Source organism: Mesocricetus auratus, unplaced genomic scaffold (assembly GCF_017639785.1).
Source record: "Mesocricetus auratus isolate SY011 unplaced genomic scaffold, BCM_Maur_2.0 Super-Scaffold_100009, whole genome shotgun sequence".
Classification (NCBI taxonomy): Eukaryota; Metazoa; Chordata; class Mammalia; order Rodentia; family Cricetidae; genus Mesocricetus; species Mesocricetus auratus.
The window spans coordinates 67,259,584-67,283,435 of NW_024429193.1; the positions used below are offsets into that span (position 1 = coordinate 67,259,584).

Sequence of the window (23,852 nt, forward strand, 5' to 3'; positions counted from 1 at the left end):
GCTGTGGCTGTGACTGTGGAGGCTGTGGTTGTTGTGGCTGCTGGGGCTGCTGGGGCTGTTGCCAGGCGGTGACATTGCCTAGTGCCAGCCCTGCAGGTGAGCTGAAGGCTGGTAAGGAGGATAGCTCTGCACTGGGTAGCTGGTAATCTGTAGTAAGAGAAAGGAGGGCAACCTGAGGGGGAGCTCCTCACCCACCCCTTTGGGGAGGGTAGCTGCTGTCGAACCACAGATGTGAAATGAAGACATTCATGAAAATGACACTCACAGATTTAAAATAGTATCAGTTTTAAAAATCAATCAAGTACTTCTTTTGTCAGGACAGTTATAAGCAAATGAGGAAGGCAATGGAGACGGCTCAGTGTGGGTGTAACAGCAGACTCTTCACCTGTCCAGTGTCAGGCCAAAGAGAGCTCTGGGAGCAGTGGCCACAGGCATCCCACATGTCTAGACTCTCCCTCAACAGGGCTCAAGCTAAGCTGGGCGGCGGTGGCTCACATCCTTAATCCCAGCATTTGGGAAGCAGAGGCAGGCAGATCTCTGTGAGATCAAGGCCAGCCTGGTCTACAAAGCAGGTTCCAGGACAGCTAAGGCTACACAGAGAAACCATGTCTCGAAAAACCAACCAAACAACAACAAAAACAGGGCTCAAGCTGCTGCTTGCATAGAGACAGAAGAGTCTGCCATCCACTACTCATGTCCCTGAAGCAGAGAGGGGCTTCAGGGCCTACCCTGGGGGACACTGCATCATGGGGGAACTTGCTTTGTCTTTAGCACTGATCTTAAGGAAAACACTGACATCTGCCCTGTTAACAGGTGACCAGTTAAGTGCCTCACCCATTCCCACAGCTCTAGCATGCTTCATGCTATTTGAGGTATTTAGAAATATCTTCCACAGCCGGGCAGTGGTGGCGCACGCCTTTAATCCCAGCACTCGGGAGGCAGAGGCAGGCGGATCTCTGTGAGTTCGAGACCAGCCTGGACTACCAAGCGAGTTCCAGGAGAGCTTCCAAAACAATACAGAGAAACCCTGTCTCAAAAAAAAAAAAAAAAAAAAAAAAAACCTTCCACAAAAGCCACAGATATGAACACAGTGGGAAGACATGTTAGAAAGAGATGTACTGTCCAGTCACCCCAACTTATGTTCCACAGTGTATCGAAGGTCACTTGCTATAGCCCTGTTTGTGCAGGAAGAGAGTTTGACCTCTGTAACATCCACAGCTCCGAGGATGAGGAGAGATTCTTGGCAACCTCCACTCACTATGAGATCTGGGGCAAATACTGTCTTCAGCAGGGTTAGCAACCCCTCCTACAGCAGAGCCATCAGCAGGTGGCATGTTCTTCAGAAGGCATGTAGGACAGCAACAGCACTGAGCTCCTAGTGAACACTCCACGACTGACCAGGCACAACTGCTCTCAGAAGATGGAGGAGCCTCAGGTTTGAGGAGCTGCCTGCTCGTGGTAGCACTCCAGAGAGCCCTGGCTACTTCACTGCCTTTATTTATTGTTCTCACAATGCAGGCCTCGAACATGCTAACAAGAACTCACCACTGACCCACTCATCTGCTCTGCACTCCAAACCTCTCCAACAATCTTATTTGTTTGTTTGTTTGTTTGTTTGAGGCAGGGTCACACCATGTAGCCCTGGCTGACCTAGAATTCAGTATGTAGGCCAGGCTGGTTTTCAACTAATAGACATTTGCCTGCCTCTGACTCCTGAGTGCTGGGATTAAAGGTGTGTGCTACTATACCCAGCCTCACTATAGCCTGGTCAATGCCAATTACTAGGTCTTTTGTTTTTTATGTTTTTAAAGTTTTCCTAGAATTAAAAAAATAATTTATTCTTATTTTAAGTGTATTGGTGTTTCATCTACATATATGTATGTGTGAGGGTGTCGTATGCCCTGGAACTGGGGTTAGTTATAAGCTACCATGTTGGTGCTGGGAACTGAACGCAGGTCCTCTGAAGAGCAGTCAGTGATTTTAATTGCTGACCCATGTCTCCAGACACCTGGTTCCTGGTTTTAAAAAGCAGTGTAAGAGAGCTGGTGGTGGTGCACTTGGGAGCAAAGGCAGGTGGATCTCTGAGTTTGAGGTCAGCCTGGTCTACACAGTGAGTTCCAGGACAGCCAGGGTTACACAGAGAAACCCGACCTCAAAAAAACCCCAAGCCCCAAACCCAAAAACCAAAACCAACCAACCAAAAAAAAAAAAAAAAAAAAAAAAAAGAGTGGTGTAAGAGCAAAATATGGGCCTAGGACTAACTATAGTTAATGCTTATTTTAAAACAAGGAAGAAGCCAGGTCCAGAACAGCGCAGGGCCTTGCTCAAGGACCTAGGGAGGGATCAGAACAACCCAACTCTTAGTCCTGCCCCATCCCACCACACTAGCTCTATTTACTGGAAAGCTATTTCCTAAGGGCCTCGAGGTCAAGCCCCAGTCCATCTGGCTGTCTTCACAGACAGACCTCTAAAGCTGTGTCCACAAGGGCTGGGCCCATCTCTTATGAAGAATATTACCAGAGTAGATGACCCAGCACCTGCTGGAGTTTGGCTTACACTATATGGGGTACCCACAAATGTCTTCTGCTGACAGAAGACTGCTTAGCTACCCCTGTGGCAATAGGAACTAGAGCCCTGCTTTCTCGGAGGCCAAAGCTGTTTGACACCCCAGTGATACAAGAGTCCATGGCCAGCTCTGTCAAGAGCCTGTTTCAGGTTCACTGATGTACACTAACTTCCCTCCTCTTTCACAAGACTGAATGGGAAAAGCAGGGTCACCATGGTAGGATTCCCAAACAAAGCTTCCAAGGAGATCTGAGCTGTGTTTAGCCCATTCTCCTGTTAGACTTAGGAAGACTTCTCCTTACCCTTGCGGTGGGGTGGGGTGGGGTGGGGGCAGGCTAGAAGAGCCTCATAGTCCTCTCATCTACTAATATCCCTGACAGGAGACAGGCCCACAGGGTGCCATTTCTGAAGCAGCCTTTCCCCAGCCATTCGGGCAGGAAAGTCTGCCTGGACTCAATAGCCTGTCCCTGTAGAAGCATGAACCAGGCTGCCGTCTCCCACTCAGGATTTCTTCCACTGCGGGGAAGGAGGGCAAAGGTGGGGTTTGTGGATATCGGTAGTGGAGTCTATACCTTAACTTGCCTCAGCTTTAAGAGGACTTAGGGAGGTGGGAGAGTTTACACTCACCACACAAACAGTCTGAGCCTAGGTCACTAAACTGTGAGGGCCAGTGGCTGAGGTGGGAAATGGCCACCTTGTTGGGAACGAGCCTACAGCCAAAAGCTCTGAAAACAGGTGACAAAGCATTTCCCCACCAGCAGGTCTCTGACAGACACAGCAGCGCAGAGTAAAAGGCTGGCAAGGAAGGCCGGGAGCACCGCACACTGTTCTGGGGGAAGGTGTGGGTGACTGGGGACCCATGTCAGCGTGCACCGCACGCCCCACCAGCTCTATCCAGAGGCCTTTCCCGTGTCCCCTTCAGACCCATCCAGCCCTCGCCAGCCTTGCCCTGCCCCCACTGCTGCATTGAACAAGCCCACTCTGCACCCCAGCAGCCGGCTCCCTTGTTCTGCACCCCCAGGAGGCCCTGTGCACGGATCATGTTCTCCTCCCCGGGTTCAAACCTCAAGTCTATTAGCCTGGTGGCCTGAATCATCTGCTCGGGCCACCTCTCCATCCTGCCCCTCACCCCCAACACTGGACAGGGGTTACTCTTCCATAAGCACCTATGCTAAAAGTAAAAGATACTCACTTCAAAGCAGACTTCTAGAAACAATGCATTAAAAAAATCATAATCATGTCTTTGGGATATATTTTAGCACAGAGAATATACTTGTTTTATCTGAAGCTCAAATTTACCCAAGAATTTTGTTATTTCTCTGTTTATAAACTTTAAAAATATTACTTTGTGTATGTATGTGTATGTGTGTATGCCACACATGTGTACGTGCCTAGCGGCCAGAAGAGGGTCTTGGATTCCTAGAGCTGGAGTTACAGGGTGTGAGTAGCTGTGAGTAACCCAATGTGGGTGCTGGGAACTCAACTGTGGCTTTCTGGGAGAGCAGCAAGGACTCCTAACTGAGCCCTTTCTTTAGCCAAGTCTCGTGAAGCTCAAGCTGGACTTACTCCCTTTGTAGCTGAGGGTAACACTGAACTTCTGACCCTCTGGTACCCACCACCTGAGTGCTCAGGTTACAGATGTGCTATCACATCTGGCTTATGAAGTGCTAGAAACCGAGCCCAAGGATGCATGCCTTCAAGTTAAACACTTTACCAACTCAGCCACACCCCCAGCCTGGCACCCTGTTTTTATTTGTTTGGTCTACTAACTACAACACTGATTGATGGAGGACCTTCTGTAGACCGGGGCCTATCCAGCATTCTCATTCTCCTTCTCTGGTCACTCACCTGTCCTAAGTACAAGTGCATAATGTACCAAGTTACATGAACACTCACCTGTGTTGTAGGCAGTGGGCATGGAGGAGAAGGGGAGGCCCTGGCTGAGTAAACTTGGTGTTGCCACGGAAACCACTGGGGTGGTAAGCGAGTGGGTAGACTGGGAGACCCCAAGGCGCTGGGCATTGTTCTGTAGGAGAAAACTGTCTGTCAAGAGATGGCAAATGGGTGGGCTGCCTCAAGGTGGTCCCCCATACCATATGTGAACTAGGCCCCTAAATTCCAAGGGAGGCACCATACACACAAGCAAAGGCTAGAAGCCTCACAGAGAGAAGCATGCACAGATTCCCTTGCATCTGCACCCATGCAGAAAGGAAGGCAAGGGACGGCCTGGAGCTCAACATGAACACAGCCCTGGCTCCTGGGTGGAGGGACAGAAGCAAGAGCTGTGGTCTCCCTTGGGCTAGAACCGCTGGGGTCTCCTCTATACCCATTACAGCAGCAGATGCCCTGGATGTACCCTGGCGTCTGAGAATGGAATGTGGGATCTGGGTGGCATGTGACGGCATGTATGCACACATGTGTTTAGGGCTGTCAGCTCCATCTGCTGCTGAGTCACTTGTTTATTCCAACTCCACGCTGGGGCCGAAACTGCCGGTGTGTTGGCCGCCAAAGCCCGCTTGCCTTTTCCAGCCTTTCTGGCCTCCTGTCAGCAAGCTGGGGAAGAAGCACCCCCCTTTCCTGGCTGACGGTGAGTATGCAAGCATGGAGCGCTGTACAAGGCCTGTGAGACCGGCTCAGGGCAGGAGTAGCAGGCAGGGGAGTGCTTGCTAAGAACGATTCCAGTCCTGCCTCAGGGCTCAGCTGCCCCTGGAAAACTGACTTTCCTAGATTTTTCTGTAAGGATTAGGTCGGTATCTTGGGTTCCAATGCTTCTGGCCGGGGCCCCAAAGGCCGGGGGAGTGCCTCATGCTCTTTTCCAGATGCACACGCATACGTGTCTGAATAAATGTGGTGAAACACGGACACCCGTGCACACGCAGAAGCACATGCATGCCATGTCCAGTCCTTCCTGCTGCCCCATTCACCTCAGTACCTCACTCAGCTCTAAGCACAGCCCCTGACAAACAGCCAGGAACTAAACACCACACATTAAACACACAGGGAGAAGATGACACTCATACTCATGCTGTAGTTTGAATAACATGGGCAAAGCTGGAACCCAAAAGCACTGCTAAGATCTCAGCCACACTTACCAGATCTAAATGGTCCTCAGTCTGGGAGCAGAAACAAAACCAAGAGGATGTTCAGGCTATGGCTTCTGTCCTTCCCACAGTCACCCCATCCACCTGTCTGCCTGAGAGCAGAGTGTTCTTTCTGGCCCAGAAGGATGTATTAGCCATTCTGGCCGTCTGATATCCAGAAAATGCTGTAACCTGACCTCCATCAGCCAGCGTGAGCCGGTCCTTATGCTCATGCTGCACTGTGAATTCTTTGTATCACTCTCTCCATCACAAAGCCCCTTCTCCCAGCCCCTGTTCATTTCTACTACCCTCCGGCCAGCACTACTGTGTTCTAACCTCACAGAAGGCCCCAGGGAAGAAAAGGTTCACAAACAAACAAACAAACAAAACACCCTATTCTCTCCCGCTCCCCAGTCCTACAGACCACTAACCTTCATTTCTCTTGCTAGAGGTCACTTCCCACCTCCCCATTGTTGCTGCCATGGCCCAGAAACCCACTCACCAAATGATGCATTAACCCTTTGCCTCCCTGGGAAGTGATGACCCGAAGATCAGGCTTGCGGCTGGGGGCTCCAAGCTGGGTGTTGTGGGTGGGTGGGGGTGGAGACTTGGCAGGGATGACTTTGTTTAGGCTGTTGCCATTGGCCACAGGGAGGAGGCCAGGGGAAGCTCGGGCACTGACGTAGCCATTCCCTGGAGAAGTGAGATGAGGAAAGGGAAAATGCTGGCCTGCCTTCTGTCCCCGCCAACTACCCCAGACAGGCATATTTGTCACCTGGAGGGTCTCAGAGGCAGGCTATGGTTTCACGTGGGCACTCAACAGCCTAAAGCCTTGGTCCCCAACTATCTCAGCCCAAACTCAGCTTCCAAGCCAAAGTGCTGGGGCCATGGGAGTGTGGGGCCAGATGTGGAGCTAAAAAGCATCCCCAGTCCTGTCCCCCCTACAGCCACGCCTTTGCCCGCCCAGCTTAGACCCTCCCTCCACTCCACATAGGATGCCCAGTGCTAGAGTGGGAAAAGATGGCAGGCTATGATCTGGTCTTCATTAAGGAGCCAGGTCACCAGGGCAAGCTAACCACCTAGATTGTTTCCTTGTCAGGTCACCTCACTGAGTTCCCAATTTTGGGCTCAAGGGCCCATGGGCAAGGAAATGAGGGGGCATACCTCTAGTACATAATCTCGTGACTCCAATGCACAACTATTGTTGAGGCACCCTCACCACCACTCCCTTTCCACAGGACCCATAATAACCAGGACAGGAAAGGGGTCGTTCATTGGCTGAGACTGAGCTGGGGGAGTCTAAGGTTCAGGAATGTAGGTGGTGACTACAGTGTGAAATCCCACCTTGCTCTGTCCCCTGAGAGCACACAGTTACTCTCAAAGTGTGTTGCTGTCTCTATCCCAGCTCCAAGATCACTCTGGGAATGGCAAGAATGACAGGGGACGTCAATGGTGACATTAGAAGGTCACCAGCCAGACACCAGCACAGACTAAGATCAAAACTGGCTGGCAGTGGCTGAGCACAGAGGCAGCAGTAGTTTCCTTCTGTGGCTCTGGTATGTATACCCACAGGTACATATCTGTATGGTGACTCCACGGGAGCACAGATCCTGTGTGCATGGCTGGTGCATGCCTACCATCTATCTAGGCAAGTCCTGATCCCAGCAAGATGCCCCTCTTATTTGAAAATGCTGGACCATAGTCAGGCATGGTGGCACACACTTTTAATCCCAACACTCAGGTAGCAGAGGTAGATGGATTCTATGAATTGACACCATCTGGGTCTACACAGCAAGTTCCAGGCCAGCCAGGACTACATAGTGAGACTTGTCTCCTAGACCTCCCACGTCAATAGACTGTAGATGCAATCTTAGTTTTCCTGACCTACACCTCTGCTAACTAGTCACTGCTGTAGACACCAAAATAATCCAGGGGCCTGGCTGGGCGTTGATGGCGCACACCTTTAATCCCAGCATTTGGGGGGCAGAGGCAGGTGGATCCCTGCGAGTTCAATGCCAGCCTGGTCTACAGAGCAAGTTCCAAAACAACCTCTAAAGCTACAGGGAAACCCTGTTTCGAAAAGCCAAAAAATCCAGGGTCCTAAAAATCTTCTGATGCCTCCTGCTCAGGCCTTGTCGTTTCTGTTCCCCTTCCCTTTAGGTCCCTCTGAGCCACCCAGCGGAAGGCAGCCACACTCACCAACGGGACTAGGACAGGCTCCATTAGCACTGTTGAGGTCTCCACCCAGCATGGCTCCTGGAAGAAAAGCAGAGCTACCATGAGCTTTGTCTTGGGACTGGACAAGAGGAGGGTCCCTGAGGAGTACTAGGCTTTCCCCAAGAGTCATACACATGCAGGAGGAGTGCTGTGAAGAAGGGAAGACCCGCCATTGAGAAACGGAAGCCCAGAGACTCACTTCCACCTCAGCAATTCACTCTCCAGCCCACTTACCTGCACTAGCAGGTCGCTGGGGCAGGCCCGGAGAAACACTGTTTCTCTGTAGTGCTGGCTGCTGGGGGGACAGGAGCCGTGGGTCCGTAAGGGATGACGTCACCAGGGAAGGAGTAACCAGAGAGCCACTGGGATTGCTGAATTGCATGGAGCTCTGATTGGACACGGGCACTGTGACGGGCATGGCAAAGTTGGGGGCCGGAACAGATGACTAGACAGAAAGACGGAAGGCAGTGTCACGCCAGGTGAACCTCTGCCCCTGGACCCATTCTGCCCAAGAGGGTAGGCACGAGGGTTCTCTGGCTCCTGGACTACATATATCTCCAAGGGCCAGCACCCTGGCCTCCCTGCCTTCAGCCCTTTTGTAGTCCTACCTCCCTCCCATCAGAGAGATGGGAGCACCTTGCAATACAGCTCTGGTCCAAGGCAGAAGAGCAAGGCTCTGCCCCCTGCAGGCAGGACTGGGTACCCCCAGTGGAGGTGGGTTAGTCCTCAGCCAGGCAGGACACACCGGGAGCAAGTTAGTGCCCTGCGTACAGACCCAAACTCACACACTCCTGAGAATATGGCTTCACTAAGTGGCCACCCACCATTTGGCCTGCTTCCAGAACAACTCAAGCCCACCCTCTCTCTCCCTTCCCTTTAGCAGTCCTGCCTCCTGTAAACAAAGCTGAAGGCCTTAGGCAGGGGGGCCAAAGCAGTCCAAGGGGACCTCTCCCCAAAACAAGGGGACAAAGAAGATCCTCTCCTTTGTCCTCCAAAGACACAAGGCATCTGCACACTTTTTGTTGGTGAGGGAGAATGCCTGTCTCTCTCGCTTATGCAAGGACTTTACAAGAAGAGGGTTACCAAGACCCAGGTCAGGAACTCCTCAGTGGTCAGTACAGCTCCAGCGTGGCTCATCCTAGTACCCCATCAGAGGCAGCCGAGGGCCGGGCAAGGCTGGGTGAAGCCACACCATGCAGCACAGGAGGCTGTCCTCCATGCGACTACTCACAGCCAGTCTATAACTCTGCATCATCTTATCAAACTCCTCGTCTATCTTTTTATACTTCTCCTCCGTCTGGGGGGTCAGGGCGAACGCCTCGTCCGCCTCAGGGCTCTCACACTCCCTGTGCTTCTTGTGCAGCGCCTGGGGAAGGGGCCGGAAGGGGACCACAGAAAAGGTGAGGAGGGCTCACCCCATAGCGCCTGAAGAGCCCATCCAACTCCTCACTGGCCCGCCGGTACTTGTCCTCCAGCAGGGGGCTCTGCTCCAGTGAGTCCTCCCCATCCGGCTCTGGGCTGTCACAGCCGTTGAAACCCTTCTTCCTCAGGGTCTGCAACCGCACCACTCAGTCAGCCAGCCAGCAATGGTCCTCCTGCCTCCTCCAAGCTCCTCCCAAGGACCCCCTGTTCTTCTCCAACCTTCTCTCCCATGGTTTCCAGAAGCTTCAGTCCCTCCCTCAGAATCAGTCTCCCCCCTACAATGTTCCCTTGGGGCCCTGAGTGAAGTGGGACCTAACCAGTGTATTGGTGTGGGGCAGGTATACTCCACAATTGTCCAGGGAGAGCCCAACCCCAGCCTGCTCCCCTAAGGTGTGTTTGGGGGTGGGGAACTATGCCTATCCAAACCCCTAAGTTCCACTACGAGAGAGAACTGGATGGAGATAGGAGAGGAGGGTACAGGAGAGCACAAAGGACTGCACTTGCCACCCCAGACTCTACCCAGGGGCCAAAGCCTTGCACGTGACCTTAGGGTGCACCTGTGGCAGACTCAAGTGCTGGTGACTGCTCACAACTGTAAGGATACTAGCTTCATTTCTTAAAATCACATTTATTTATTTACATGTGTGTGTGTGTGCACATGCTATGGTACATGAGTGCATGTCAGAGGACAACCTGCAGGAGATGGCTCTCTTCTTTCTACCATGGGGATCCTGGGATTTAAACTCAGTTATCAGACTTTTACCTAAGCCATCTCCCCAGCCCTTGCTTCATTTTTACTTTCATTTATTATTTTTTTCTTTCTAAGACAGGGTTTCACTGTGTATCCTTGTCTGCCCTGGAACTCACTCTGTAGACCAGGCTGGCCTTGAACTCACAGAGATCCACCTGCCTCTGCCTCCCAAATGCTGGGATTAAAGGTGTGTGCCACCATCACCTGGCTTATTTTTGTATTTATTTTATCTCATGTGTATGTCTGTTTTACCTGTATGCATGTGGACCACATGAGTGCCTGGTGCCTGTGGGGTCAGAAGAAAGTGGATCCCCTGGGACTAGAGGTACAGGCAGTTGTGAGCTGCCATGTGGGAATTGAACCCGGCTCCTCTGGAATAGCAGTGGCCAGTACTCTTAACCTCTGTACCCCATGTTGGCACCCTAGAGTGAGAAGCATGAGCTGGTAGTCTCACTGTTCACAGAACACCTTGTGAACCAGCACTGCTCAGTCTGTGGAAGAGAGCAGAGCCCAGAGGAGCCAGACCACCTGCCTGAGGAGGGCCATGTGGTCAGTAAAGACCAGAGATGAATCCCAAAGCTGAGTCCTCAACATTGCAAATTTGACTCTGAAACAGAAGGCAAGAGCCACACAGACCCATCAAGGAACAGGACAGAAAGGAGAGGTGGGAACAAAGAGGGAGACACAAAAAGGAGTATCCCAGAGGATGAGGGAAGGAGGCGCCAAGGAGCGAGCAGAAGACAGCAGGTGAGCCTCAGACCTGGCACACACTGCTAAGTCAAGCTGAAGCCTGGTACTGGCTACACGCCCCATGCCTTCGCTGTCAGGCCCCTCCTTCCTTGGGGCCTCGGCTCAGGAGAAGGTTTACATGGGGCAGAGGCGGGCCCAGGCGCACCTCAATGATGTCAGCATTGGTGCGGCTCTCGTGCGGCTCGTTGTACTCCGTGTACTTGAGCAGCACCTTGTCCATGTCGGTGCTGGCGTACTGGAAGAGCTTGTTGGAGTGGTTGAAGATGATGAGTGCGATCTCGCAGTCACACAGCACGCTCAGCTCATAGGCCTTCTTCATCAGCCCAAACTTCCGCTTGGTGAACGTCACCTGCAGGAAAGTAGACGGTGGCCAGGCTGACAACAGTCACTCTACCCATAGGTATTTGGACACAGCCCCAACCCTAGAGCTCTGCTCTCCGGGTGACTTAGCCACTGTCTACGGAAACCCTTGGTCTAGAAAGGAACAAAATAGCACCCCTTGACCAGACCACAGCCAAGACACACCAGCCTCTGACGGGAAAGGAGGCCACATCTCTGCCGTGAACTGAGAAGAGCAACACAGCTCCCAGGCACGGAGAGGGAGGGGTCCTGTTGGGATGAAGGAGCTGTGGGCATGGCAATGGTGGGAGGCCCTGGCCCATCTCAGACCAGCAGAGCTAAAGAGGTACACAAAGGTGTTCCTCTCTCCACTCAGACCCACTCCTCTGTTACAACCTCCAGTGAGTCCCTGGGCTTCCAAGAAAGCCCTCTTCTAGAACTGGTCATGGGTGACAGAAGTTGGCTCCCTGCCCTTGCTCATCTACTATGTGGGGCTGTGGGACCTCCTCACCTGGCGGTTCCGCTCATCAGTGATTCGCTGGATCTGAATCTTTTTCCTCCCCATCTTCTCCGGGGTCGTTAGTGCCAGAAGAAGGGGCTGCTGGGTGGTGGTCAGGAGCCTCACACTGTGCTCATGAATGTCTGGGACTAGTGTTCAGTTCATGGTCTGCAGAACACCTCTGCACAGCCTCCTGGGAGGGGAGGGTCATAAGAGGACTGTTAGACTCCCCAACCCCCAACTTTGTTGCTTGAGATGTGAGCCAGACTCACTATACCTGTGAGAGACTAGGGGCATCTCTGCCCCATCCCCAAATTAAAGTAATATTGGCTGTAGAGGAAATGTGCCCCCAATACTAAGTCTAAGCTGGGCTCCCACTGGGACCGGTACTTGGTCTAGGCTGATTCTCAAGTCACTGCTCTCCTTGGGCTTTAGGTCACATGGAAGATAAGGGGCTCCTGGCTTCTCGGAGAGCACCCACATCCTATTCTTTGAATAGCTTGTCTGTACTATGTATTGCACTCCCCCCTCCCTCCTACCCCCCCCCCCCCCTGGACAGTGGAGGCTCCTATGCCGGAGCCATAGTGAGAAGGTGCTGAACTAATGCCTACCTAGACTGAATGCGGCAGGCAGGGAGGATGCCTGGTGTCAATGAGGGTGTCTGGTGCCCAGTTGAGGCTGGCAGCAGGGTCCACACATGGACTAATGGGACCTGGGGACAGTGGAGGCTGGAGTTATAGAATGTTCACCCCCAATCAGAGCTTGTGTACATCAGTCTGCTTCATTCACTCAGCCCAAGTACAGTTTTTGTGTGGAGGGATGTCCTGCTGCTTACACATAAACAAGCTACTCTAGGTCAGAGGGCAGCAAATCTGTTTTCCCTAACTCCGCAGCTCACATTGGGGACTGAACCCAATGGTCCTGCACATGCTAGGAAGGTGCTCTGCCTGGCTGCATCCTCAACCCCCATTCTTATTTCTTGAGCTCAGATCTTTCTAAGTTTCCCAGGCTGGCCTTAATTTGGGATCCTCCTGTCTCAACCTCCCAAGAAGCTATGGTGACAGGCCTGCACCACAAAGTCTGAATCTTTTCTCTGATAACTGTGGTGCATGGTATAGAACCTAGGTAAGTGCTCCATCACCGGGTTCACCCTAAACCAGGCCAGTGTTTCTGTGAAGGACCAGGGAACCAGCATGGCAGGCTGTAAATTCGGTAGCAATGCTTAGCTTTGCTGCAGCAGCCTTGCTGACAAAGACAATAAGAAGATAATAGATGGCGCTGGTGGCGCACGCCTTTAATCCCAGCACTCAGGAAGCAGAGGCAGGCGGATCTCAGTGAGATGAGACCAGCCTGGTCTACATAGCGAGTTCCCTGCCTCAAAAAACAAAAAAACACGCAGAGCCAGGCGGATCTCTATGAGTTGGAGACCAGCCTGGACTACCAAGCGAGTTCCAGGCCTCCAAAGCCACAGAGAAACCCTGTCTCGAAAAAACAAAAAAACAAAACAAAACAAAAAAAAACAAAAACAAAAAAAAACATACAAATAAATAAATTGGGGGGGTACAGGAAATCTGCAAAGAGGGTGTTCTGGAGGACTGAGGAGGAGATGGCTTAGCATTTGAGAGCCCTTGTTGGTCTTGTAAAGGACCTAGGTTCAGGTCCCAGGACAAATGTCCCCCCCCTTTTTTCCCTCGAGTGGAACTTGCTTTATAGACCAGGATGGCCTCAAACCCACAGAGATCCACCTGACTTTGTTTCCTGAGTGCTGGGATTAAGTGTGCGCTGCAGACACTGCCACCACCATCACCACCTGGCCTAGGAGATCTAATGTCATCTGGCCTCCACAGGCTCTGCACACATTTGATGAACAGACACACTCACAGGCAGGGGGGTTCCTCAGCAACAGCCAGGTGCCAGTGACTGGGATGTAAAACTGTGCCTCTCTAGCCCATTGCACAAGGCCTGAAGGGTACAGAGTAGATGATGGAGTTCACCGGGCACCTGACTATGAGGGGGTCGGGGGAGGGAAGGCCTCAACCTGCTTACAACCATCATGAATCACGTGACTGACCCTCGGAATTCACTGTCTACCTTCCACTCTGCCTAAGTATCTACAGAGAACACCGTAGCTCCTTCCCCCTGAAGTGTTTTGTCTGCATGTGTGGAAGGTCACCAAAAGAGGGACCCAATGGCCTTTTCCCTTACTCTGAGAGTCAAGGAGCTTCACAGTCCCTGCCTCCTGTCACCCTCCACATCCCAGACCAGCAGCAGCCTAGACGGCCCTGCTAGTCACCTCTCCTGGCCTGTGACCCAAATCCTGGCCTGTGGCTCAGCTCACTGCAGAGGCTCCAGCCTGAACTTCTAGATTTATCTCTGATTCTTAGGACCGTCCTCAAACTGTCTCCCTATTGGCCTCAGCAGGTGGGAATGCACACTGCTATGGTAAGTTGGCTTTTTAAGTTTCTCTGGCCCAGCCTTGGGAACTCCTGACCCTAGTGGCCATGAGGCTGCCTTCCTTCTTGTCCCCAGCTTACCATATGCAATCCATGAACAGATCTTTGATGACAGAACCTCTCTTCTGCCTATGACCAGTGCTGTCTCCTCAGGCAGGGGGGCATGAACTGTCTCAATCTTTCTGGCATTACAACCTCCAAATAATTATGCTTCTCTTCTGTGCCTGGTTCCCCCAAAATTGGAGCTTCATGAAGGCAGGAACCAGATCTGTCTTTTTACTATGCTATTGCCTGTAGGAAGTAGCCCAGGAAATACCTATGCAAAGAAAACATGAGCCCATAAGAAGTCCCTTCTGCTGTCTAATCTCTGTCCGTCCTGCTGTTCTCACTGTCCTCTGCAGAGCTATCAGCTGCACTCAAAGCCTATCAGCTTGGACACCTCTGACCTTCCAACCAACCCTGCCACCCTCACCCTCGTCCCTCTCTACATTCAGCTTGGCTGGTGCAGAGGGTAAGACTCTAAGTCTTCTAAGGAGCAGCCCTGAGCACATGGAGATGGAGAGGATGGGGTTGCTTAGGCAACTGTCGCTTGGCAACCAGCTCCCTGGCTGATCTCCTACACTGCCCCCCCATTCCTGCCGCATGCTGGGGGAGCTAGGATATGAGAGAGATCATGGCTGGGAAGGCAGGGAAGCCAGAGAGACCCAGTGAGCATCCTTTAACAGAGGGAACCTGTCTAAGAGGCCAGGGCCCAGCAACTCTGACTTCTACACTAGCTCAGCCATTTATAATAACCCCATGCCTCTCAGCCTGCTCACTGCTGTTCTTCCTCTACCAGAGGGCAGACCCTGCCTTGGGCAGTCCTTCCTCCTAGCTAACCACAAGCTCTCTTACAAAGCAGGCTCTGTCCCCTCTGCAATGCTCCACATTGCTTCAGAAGCCCTGGGGCAAGATTAGGAACTCAGTCTTGGTTCTGGAAGAGTGGTGTCTGAGCAGAGACGGTCACAAAGAACCTCAGATTGACCCAACTTCCCTACTCCATCAGGAGGTTTTAACAAACACCTGGACCTGCTTAATTAGTCCTCTGTTCCACAACCTAACTAACTGCCAGGAGCCAGAGGCCTGGGCATCTGCTCTCCAGATGCAGGCTCCGCTCCTGCCTGGTCTAGCCAGCCCCTCTTCTCCCGTGTCCTGACCTTTGGGCTTCTCTTTTCTTCTTCTTTTTTTTTTGGGGGGGGCAGGGTTGAGACAGGGTTTCAGCTCTGGCTGTCCTGGAACTCTCTCTGTAAACCAGGCTGGCCTCAAACTCACAGAGACCCTCCTGCCTCCGCCTCCTGAGTGCTGGGGTTAAAGGTGTGCGCCGCAACCACTGGACTGGGCTGCTGCTCTTCTAAGCCTCCTGCAGCTCTTGGCAGACATGTGAGGTGCCAGGTCCCAGGCTTTCCCATGCTGACCTCTGACCACAGCTGTATCACAGCAGTGCCCTTCAGTAGGCTCCCAGCAGGCCACAACCACAGCAGTAGTAAAGAAAGCACTGGTGGTGGGATCTGTAGGGAAGCTGATGGGGGGTGGGGGGTGTTGAGGTGGGGGGCACAGGGTCTAGAATCCCATGGCAACTGTGCTGTGCACTGTTTATACACAAAAGAGGGACAAGTGAAAAGCAAAGGGGACTGGTTTGAAGGATCAGAGGAGGATAGGCCCCTGTCTCCCTAATGTCACAGTCTTGGTACCCAAGCAATTGTCAAACCACTCTGGGGTTTCAGAATGAGGCCTCTCAGTTCCCGTGTAAAGGGCCTGGGTGGAGATGGGAGTGGGGTCAGGTCTAGTTCCTGTAACCACTGCTGAAGGGCCAGGCAGGAACATCCTTCCTCCAGAAGTCTCCGTCCTCTCTCAGCTCTTTAGCAAGGAACCCCCATTTTCTGCTCTCTCACACCCTTCTTCCCTGAGCACTGTGTCTGGTTGCCTGAGGCTCTAAAATGCAGCATCTGACTCCAGGGCCCTATACCAGCAGGCTCCAAAGGAGCAGAGGCCAGAAAGGCCAAGCCCTGGGCTGAGGGAGTAGGAGACAGGAGGGATCTGCTCTCATTAGGCACTCCCCCTCCCTTGCAGGCCGCTGGGGGGCCTCAGGCTGCACTGCAGACAGCTGTCACCCTCCTCCACCCTTCCCCAGGAGGGCTGCAGGGCATGAAATAAGCAGCAGGCGCTGGGGGAGGGGGCGACAATCCAATCCACCTGTCACCCCCACAGTGGGGCAGCCTGCTTGCTAGTGGGCGGAGGCGTGGGCAAGGTGGGGACCATGCAGACACAGGAGGAGACAGAAGGCGCCAGTGAGCGAGGGCACCAGGCTGGGAAAGCAACTGGGCTGGGCAGCCGAGGGGTGCCCAGGAGCCTGCCCTGGGGGCACCCTCCAGGCCCTCCTCTCTCCTCCTTGCCCCAAGCTAACCCTCTCCTCCAGAGTTCCCAACAGCACACAGAGGTGCAGGCCCCAACCCTTCTGAGTTCTGCAGGCTGACTACCTAAAGCCCTGGTTCCCACCACATCCCACCATTCCCTCCCCCGCCAGCAGCTTGGGGCTGGGCAGGGGCTATTTTTAGCCTGGGCAGTGAGCTAATTATAACTCACCAACAAGGGACCTGAGGGCGGGCTAGGGGGCAGTCCAGGAAAACATGGCTAGGGAGGGGTGGTCCCAGGCACTGTGCCCTGTAGAGACAGAAACTGACTTGAGGAGCACCCAGCAGGGCTGGAAGCCTTCCCCTAGCTTCCACTGGGCCATCCCCCTGCCCCTGTCCCCCCCCCCCCCACTTCCCACCTCTCCTGTCTAGCAAAGCAAACCTCTTGGGAAAATGTCATCCTGTTTTCTCCATGAGGGACTGTCACCTGTGTCCTACCCCCTGTCCTTCCTGCAGTCCAGCTCTCATTCTTCCTGTCGCAGCTCAAGCCTTGAGGCTCCCTATGCCTCCTCCCACCCACAGCCAAGTTCCTAGAGCCCCCCACTGGGCCTCAGGAACCAACATGGGCTACAGAAGACAGACAGCACCCTGGTAGCAAAGGGGAGAGTCTTCGAGGTCAGGCAGGGAAGGAAGAGTTTGCCGGGTCTGTTTCTCTAGCCTGTACCGAGATCCTGCTGTGTGTACACATCAGTAACTGGCCCTCCAGCTTCACCCAGGGCCGGACACCGGAAGGGTAGAGTGGTGAGGTTCCCCCAGATGCCCTACTACCCCACTACTCTGCTCCTGGGCTTCCTGTAGAGGCCCATCAGGAAGAAAGTCGGCCATGCACTCCACAGAAGTGGCAGCCTAGGCCCCCTTCAGCTGATGAGGAAAGGCCCACGGAGGCCAGAGGAGAGCAGACACAGATGTGCTTTCTGAAGTGTCACCCTAGCAGATGAGTGAGCACTGGCTCTGGGTCACTCTGTTGGGGCCAGGGCCAGGTAGAGCACAGAAGACCCTGGTATCAGTTGCAGCTTTCAGGGGTCCCTGCAACACCTGGTACACTTTTGGGACCCAGAATGTGGGGCCTCCAAGGGTCTTGGTTAGGCCCAAGGTCACTGCCTTTGGTGTGGCCCATTTTTGAAACCCAAGCTTGTGCATTGCTTTAGCTCTGCCTAATAGGCCAACTAGCCATGACTCACTGCTGCTCATTTGCATGGCGATTTACATAGTGTCTCCACCCTTATTCCTCCAAATTCAACTTCCCACTCCAGAGCACAGGCCACCCTATGCAGCAGCACCCATGGCACTCAGGACCTCAGAGCTGGCTCCATCTTCTCTGTCGGAATGCACACTCAATGCACAAACAGCCCAAGGACATAGCCTGCAGCACCCATCCTTGTGAACGTCACTCCTGTCCAGGGAAAGGGACAGAAGAACAGAAGTGCACAGCCTAGCTAGGAACATCTGGGACAGGGCTCAAGGTGGGCTGGTAGCAGCAGGCCTCTTCCACCTGGCCCCTGCGCAGAGCGAGTCCAACACAGTGGACATGAGTTAGACTACTGGGTGGACTTTGAAGACTGGTTCCTACTCAGAGAAGACCGTGGGACTCAAGCTCACCTTGTCTGAAGCTAACAGCCAAGACAGGCAGCTGGGCACATATGGGAGTCGCGAGGGCGCTGTGCTCCCACCACAGCCCCATGAGGACCTGGAAGTCTACTGCCATCCATCCAGTTACACACCCACACATTAGCCATACCCCTGAACCAAGGCCCAGCTGAGTTAGTTTCCCTACTCTGGGAAGTCCATTCTGGTATCTAACTGCCATCCTTCTTACAGCCAATCCTGCCATGGCAATCTAAGCCCTCTTCTCGTCTCGACAAGAATGGTGTATGAGGGACCTGGGCCATCAGAAGCCTTAGTTGAGGAGAGGTGGGGGCAGTTGAGACCGTTAAGTGTGTCACCTTCCACCTCCCTACTCGACTTCCCCCTGGGGTCTCAGGAGACAGAAGTGAAAGTTGCAGCTGGGCCTTGAAGACAGATCATCTTTGGCAGGCGTTGGGATGAGCATGATGCCACTAGTGCTGGTTTGGGGGCTGTCTGCTATTGCAACAACCGGTGCTAACTAGAGAGGTGGAGGGACTTCCCATGGAAACAGGAAGAGTAGGGAATTCTGAGCATGACATGGGCCACAGAGCAGGCTGGAGAATCTCACAAGGGTGGTCTACTGGGGCACTTTTTTTTTTCAAGCATCCAGGAACAGACCAAGAGCTGAGCCCCGATTGCTGGGCTTCTGGGATAAGGTGAATGGGACCCACGCTGAGACCAGACAGGCTAGAAAGAGGCCAATCCAATCAGGGATGCCAAATCCTCCTGGTATTGTGACCTCAAGGAGCACCAAGGATTTAAAGGGGCCTTGGCGGTGGCTGGATCTCTAAGCCCTAGGCAGAAGGTGGCAAGGCAGCTCCTGTGGGATTAGTTTATTGCTTTAAGGAAAGACTAGATGAAGATGGGTGTCTAGCCCATGGGTCCTGAGCACCCTTGGGCAAATACACTCTCTCATCAAAACACGCCCTTATCCTACAGTTTCTTCAGAACACAGCAGAGACCCCTCTGACTTTGTCAGCAGTGAGGGTTCCTTCCTCTGAGGGGAAGCTCTCAGGGGCTTACCAGCAAGGCCCATCCCTGGGAACAGGTGAAGGTTTCCTTTCTCCTCAGCTCCCCACCCCCAACTGCAGGCTGACAGGTGGGGAGAAGAGTAGGAACAGCTGGGCCAGGACACCTGTTTCCCACTCCATGCCTGGCCACGGGCCTGCTTGGGGACCACACGGGGGAGTCTGCCAAGAGGCAGGCAGGTGTGGGGGCAAAAAGAGAGGGGTCCAGATGTCAGGGGAGAAAGAACAAGCAAGAAGAAGCACCCTCACCCACCACACGCGCTGGAGGAGAGCGGCCCATGGCCAGACTCCAGCCCCTGCTCACAGTCCTCACTTCATACTTACTTCATCTCCTGGGACAGAGAATCCAGAGGCCTATTCCCCTGCCATCTGCCCCACCCCCTCCATTGACCCCCTTTGTCCTGTCTTTATTCCCCTGGCCTTCAAACCCAGTCTGGGGAAGGAGGACCTCACGAGGAACAGGAAAGGACCTGCCTGGGACATCTGCGGGGCAGGTCTGAGCCAGGGGGCAGCTGGCTTTGCATGGGAAGGAGGTCCTGTTTCTCACGCCACTCCAGGGTCTTGCCCCTTCAAAGATTTCTCCAGTCCTTAGCCCTACACCCTAGGTCTTGGCTGACAGTCCTAAGCGAGGGTGCAGCTGTGATACTTCTCACTGAACCTACTTCCTCTAGGAAAGGCAGAGGATAAGACTGCCCTGCCCCCAGCTGCCTTCAATCCCTTTCCTCTCTGTTCCAAGCAGAGTTCCAGGGGCCTTTGTGTGTTGCTGGCTCCTGCTCCAGATCCTTGCCTTGGGGCTTCTTCTATTGGTGGGGACATCTGAAGGAATTACTGTCTCAGGAGTCAGAGTAATGCACCCCCAAAACTGCCACCAAACCACCCTTGAGACCTCTGGGTGCTGCACTAAGATGGTACTGTGGCCTAGAGTCTCCCTCCTGCAGATAGATGCCTTCTCAGACAAGATCCCTCAACCCCTCACAATGGACTTCACTGAATAAATCCTTCGTCTTTCAGCCTCAGTTTCCCCAATGCCAAATACCAGTAGCAGAGACAGAACCCGGCCCAGCTTTGGACTCTTTCACAGAGATAACAAATGGTACTCCTTCATCCCGTTCTGGGGAATCTCAAAAGTCTTCATTTTTGACTCTGAACCATGCACCCTGTTAAACTGGGTGTGCATGGGTAATGCTGGAGGGGAGAGCTAGGGACAGGCAGTATACGCCTTCCCTGTGGCATGTTGTCTGCCCAATGCTAGGGGAGTGGCCCCAGAACAGCCAGGGGCACCACGCCAAGGTCAGTGACCAAGCCTGGAGCTCAGGGCCTCCTGGGAGGGTAAGTTTAAATGAGTAAATATGGTCCCGCCTGGGTGTGGTTTGCCACAGGCCAGAGGCAGGTCACTCCCTCCAGGACACTACAGAGAGGGGCTGTCAGCCACAGTCAGCCTCCTCAATCCATGCCACACTGGCAGGGCTGCCTAATTCTGCCATTGGAAACCGGAGTAGGGGTAGCATGTGGGCTGAGCCAGGACAAAGAAAGGAGGATATGGAGAGCTTTGGGGACCTCCTAAGCTAAGGATATGCCCCCAAGTGCAGCAGAGTAGCCTCACTCAGGGAAGGCGGGCGGGGACAAAGATCAGCACGGACCATCAAGCACACAGGTGTCTATGCCACTGAAAGGGAGAAGACGGGCGACTTACCCGAGGGCTCAGGCCAGGGTGGGGGCAGTGGCTAGCCAGGGAACAGAACAGCACGGGAGCCAGTGCTCCCTGACTCACAAGGCACGCTCTCCACAGACAGGCTCTGCCTGCCCATCTGTGCTCTGACCTCAACCCCGGCACCAGCCCGGCTCTCTCTCTCTGGGTTCTGTGCGACTGCCTTCCCCTTCCTGCCTCTAGTCCCTCACCACCCCCACTCTCCAATCCTTTAATCATCTTTACCGCTGCTGCCCCCACCCCCGCAGTCAACAGCTGCTCTGTGGGTGTCACACCCCCAGGGGTGTGCTGTACATCTTGCCGCAAGTGTCCCATGACCTGCCGTAGACGGCCAGGTGCAGCTGGGCCTGCAGGAGACCCCCGGCCTGCTTTCTGGGGAAAGGGGCTCTGAGGGCAGTCTTCCCACAGCTCCGGGACAACTCTGAATATGTTTTGTCCTAGACAGGGAGAGATGAGAAAATATTCTAGGAGCCAAATAGCACCAGCCCCACTAGGCCAAAGGTCAAAGCCTTTTTAGCAGAGTCACTGGAGAATGCCTGAGATTCTCCCCTCTTTTTCCTGGCCAAGTTAAGAGCCATCTTTCCCCCAACCTAGCTTCACTGGGAAGTTCTTCCTGATATCCAAGCTCCATCCAGCCTTAACTGTGGAGAGGGCAGTGTCAGCCACAACACAGCCAGATGTCCGCTTCTATAACACAGCTCCTAGCATCTAATGCCACCGCTCCCCCATGAGTAAGTCGCCAAACTGGGACAGAAGGACAGAGGGTTGGCTGGACTCTGGCCCCATGACTACCTCATAAAAGCCACCAGTGATTACAGCGATGCGGAGGCTGTGCGGCATTTGACCATACCTCCTTCCCGCTTCCCTGTGAAGGAGGTGATTTTCTCAGGTCAACTGCCTTCAGAGATCCTACAAAGTCCAAGTGAGGGGCCTAAGATCTGACCCTTGCCAATGGGCTCTGGGCTTGCCTCAAATCATCAGCCCTTAGGGAACCTGGATAGCAACAACTGTATTTGTGACACACACACAGTATCCCCCTCGCCTGCAGCTCTCCCTCTGTAGGCCACACCGTCTGGGCAGGGGGACAGAGAAATGGATGCAACAGAGAGAAGCCAGCCTAACCACTCAACTCCGGTGCGGGTGGCAAAATTTACAAGGACCGGTGCCAGGCCAGGGCCTGCCATGGAGGACAGGGGCTAAGCTGGCAAGGGAGACGAAGCTGGAAGATGGACAGAGGTCCAGGCCAAGGACACAGAGCTAAAGACGCTGCGGCAGACGCCCCTTTCCAGAGGGCCAAGTGGGGTCTCAGTGAACCTAACCCCCTAGCCCCTGGTCCAGCTCCCAACTTGGGGAGATTTCCTCTACCTTTCCCACATGCCATCCAGGGAGACCGGGAGAAGAAAGAAAAAAATCTGCAGGAGAGATTATATAACGGCAGCCAGCCAGCCAGCCAGATCGCCCAGCCTATGAGCACTAGGAGCCAGAGGGCCAGAGCAGGGAGCAGGGTCCTCCAGCCCAGTGTCACCACACAGAGGGGGATGGGCAACCTGCACCTGCCTCCAGTCCAAGTCCCCCACACCCTGTTCCAGGCACTGGGCTTAGCAGAGCAGCACAAGCCCTCTGCCCATCCCCCAACACAAGGCTTCCCATACTTTCTGACTGGGTCCTACTGCTTCTATAGGCCAGTGCCTCCAAGAGCAAGGCTTGTATGTTCTCATTGTTAATCTTAAGAGTCTCTCCCTGCATGAAATCTGTGGTAAAAAGAGGGGAAAAGTAAACTCTGATACAGATTTGCTGTGTGATATCAGGTAAAATGCTTGACCACTCTGGTAGGTATGGGAATGAATGAAATCGCCAGCCATCCAAGTGAATGTCTCACAACAGTACACGCGGCAGGCACACACAAGGTGTGTGTGGGGGGGCACAGGAATCACAACAAAGACTACGACTGCTGAGATCCCAAGGTCCCAGTGTCCATTTCCCAGGTAAATGGGAAAAGTGCTCTCCAGGAGCTCCAGTATCCCCCAACCACCCCACACAAGGTTCTCAGCCACTCCCACAATCATCCCACCCCACCCCACCCCCATCCTGGAAGACGCAGGAAGGAAATTCATTCACAGGCAAGGCCACGGGAGCTGGGACAGCCTGGCTAAGCACTGGCGCTTGGTGGTCGATGGCCAGAGGCCAGAAGCCGGGTGTCTGGGAGCACTGACAGGTACCTCTCCAATGCTCCCCTCCCGCAGACACCTCCGCTAGAGCTGGGCGAACAGAAGGTGGACAGCTCCCAAGGCCAAGCGCACTCAGTAGGCTCCTCTCCGAGATCCAGCCAGAGCAGCCCAAGGTCACCGTCCCAGACGGCAAACTTCCCACAGTCAGGCAGCTCAGACCCACTGAGGGCCAGGGGGAAGGGGAAGATCCGCCAGATCCGCCACTCAGCCAAAGCAGCTAGGCCTCGGAGGGAAACTCACACGGGGAGGGCAGGATACCGGATCCACCCACTGTACTCCCCTAGCCTGGCCCTAATGCGCCGGTCAGTCGCATGCTGAGCTGGCAATCGGGACAAGCTGGGTAGCCCAGGGCCACTGGGAACGCCAAAGGCTCGGTGGAATCTCTAGGAGGGCTCGCTGCCCCATCTCTGCCGGGAGCACCGTAATCCCTTGGGCCAGCCTCACCACTCGAACCCTACTCGCACCAGCTCGGCCAGCACCGACCAAGGGAGGCGCGGACGGGTCCTGCCAGATGTGAACAGCTGCAAACTCCAGGCCAGGGGTTCTCCAGCTGGCGCCGCTGACACACCCGACCCAGGGGCCCCACCGGTGCGAGATCGCGGCCGGAGCCACGTGCGTTGCGCCCGCCAGAGCGCGAGGCGGCGGGGGCTTGGGTGCCAGGCGCGGCTGTCACAGCAGCCGCCCCAGCACCACCACCATCGCCGCCGCCGCCCCGCCCGGCCCGGGACGCTCGTGC

The 23,852-nt window shown here is 54.1% G+C and overlaps 1 protein-coding gene across 11 annotated transcripts in view; it reads right to left on the bottom strand.

The window, feature by feature from the left end:
- The window catches only part of Mef2d (myocyte enhancer factor 2D), a 29,020-nt gene that overhangs the window by 4,318 nt on the left and 850 nt on the right, over positions 1 to 23,852 (bottom strand). For 2 of the 11 annotated variants that reach the window (XM_013120611.3, XM_013120612.3), the window contains exons 3-12: positions 12,235 to 12,335; positions 11,636 to 11,816; positions 10,931 to 11,134; positions 9,278 to 9,415; positions 8,097 to 8,307; positions 7,845 to 7,901; positions 6,148 to 6,338; positions 5,658 to 5,678; positions 4,462 to 4,591; positions 1 to 147 (exon numbers count right to left, since the gene is read on the bottom strand). The exon at positions 1 to 147 is cut by the window's left edge and continues 67 nt beyond it. In XM_013120611.3, the coding sequence (XP_012976065.1) occupies positions 1 to 147; positions 4,462 to 4,591; positions 5,658 to 5,678; positions 6,148 to 6,338; positions 7,845 to 7,901; positions 8,097 to 8,307; positions 9,278 to 9,415; positions 10,931 to 11,134; positions 11,636 to 11,689 (1,153 nt within the window). In that variant the 5' untranslated portion in view covers positions 11,690 to 11,816; positions 12,235 to 12,335. Of the gene's footprint in view, positions 148 to 4,461; positions 4,592 to 5,657; positions 5,679 to 6,147; positions 6,339 to 7,844; positions 7,902 to 8,096; positions 8,308 to 9,093; positions 9,229 to 9,277; positions 9,416 to 10,930; positions 11,135 to 11,635; positions 11,817 to 12,234; positions 12,336 to 14,157; positions 14,393 to 20,873; positions 21,042 to 23,107; positions 23,831 to 23,852 lie in introns of those variants that run through there. The other 9 variants (XM_040752503.1, XM_040752501.1, XM_013120610.3 and 6 more) reach the window with 9 other exon arrangements.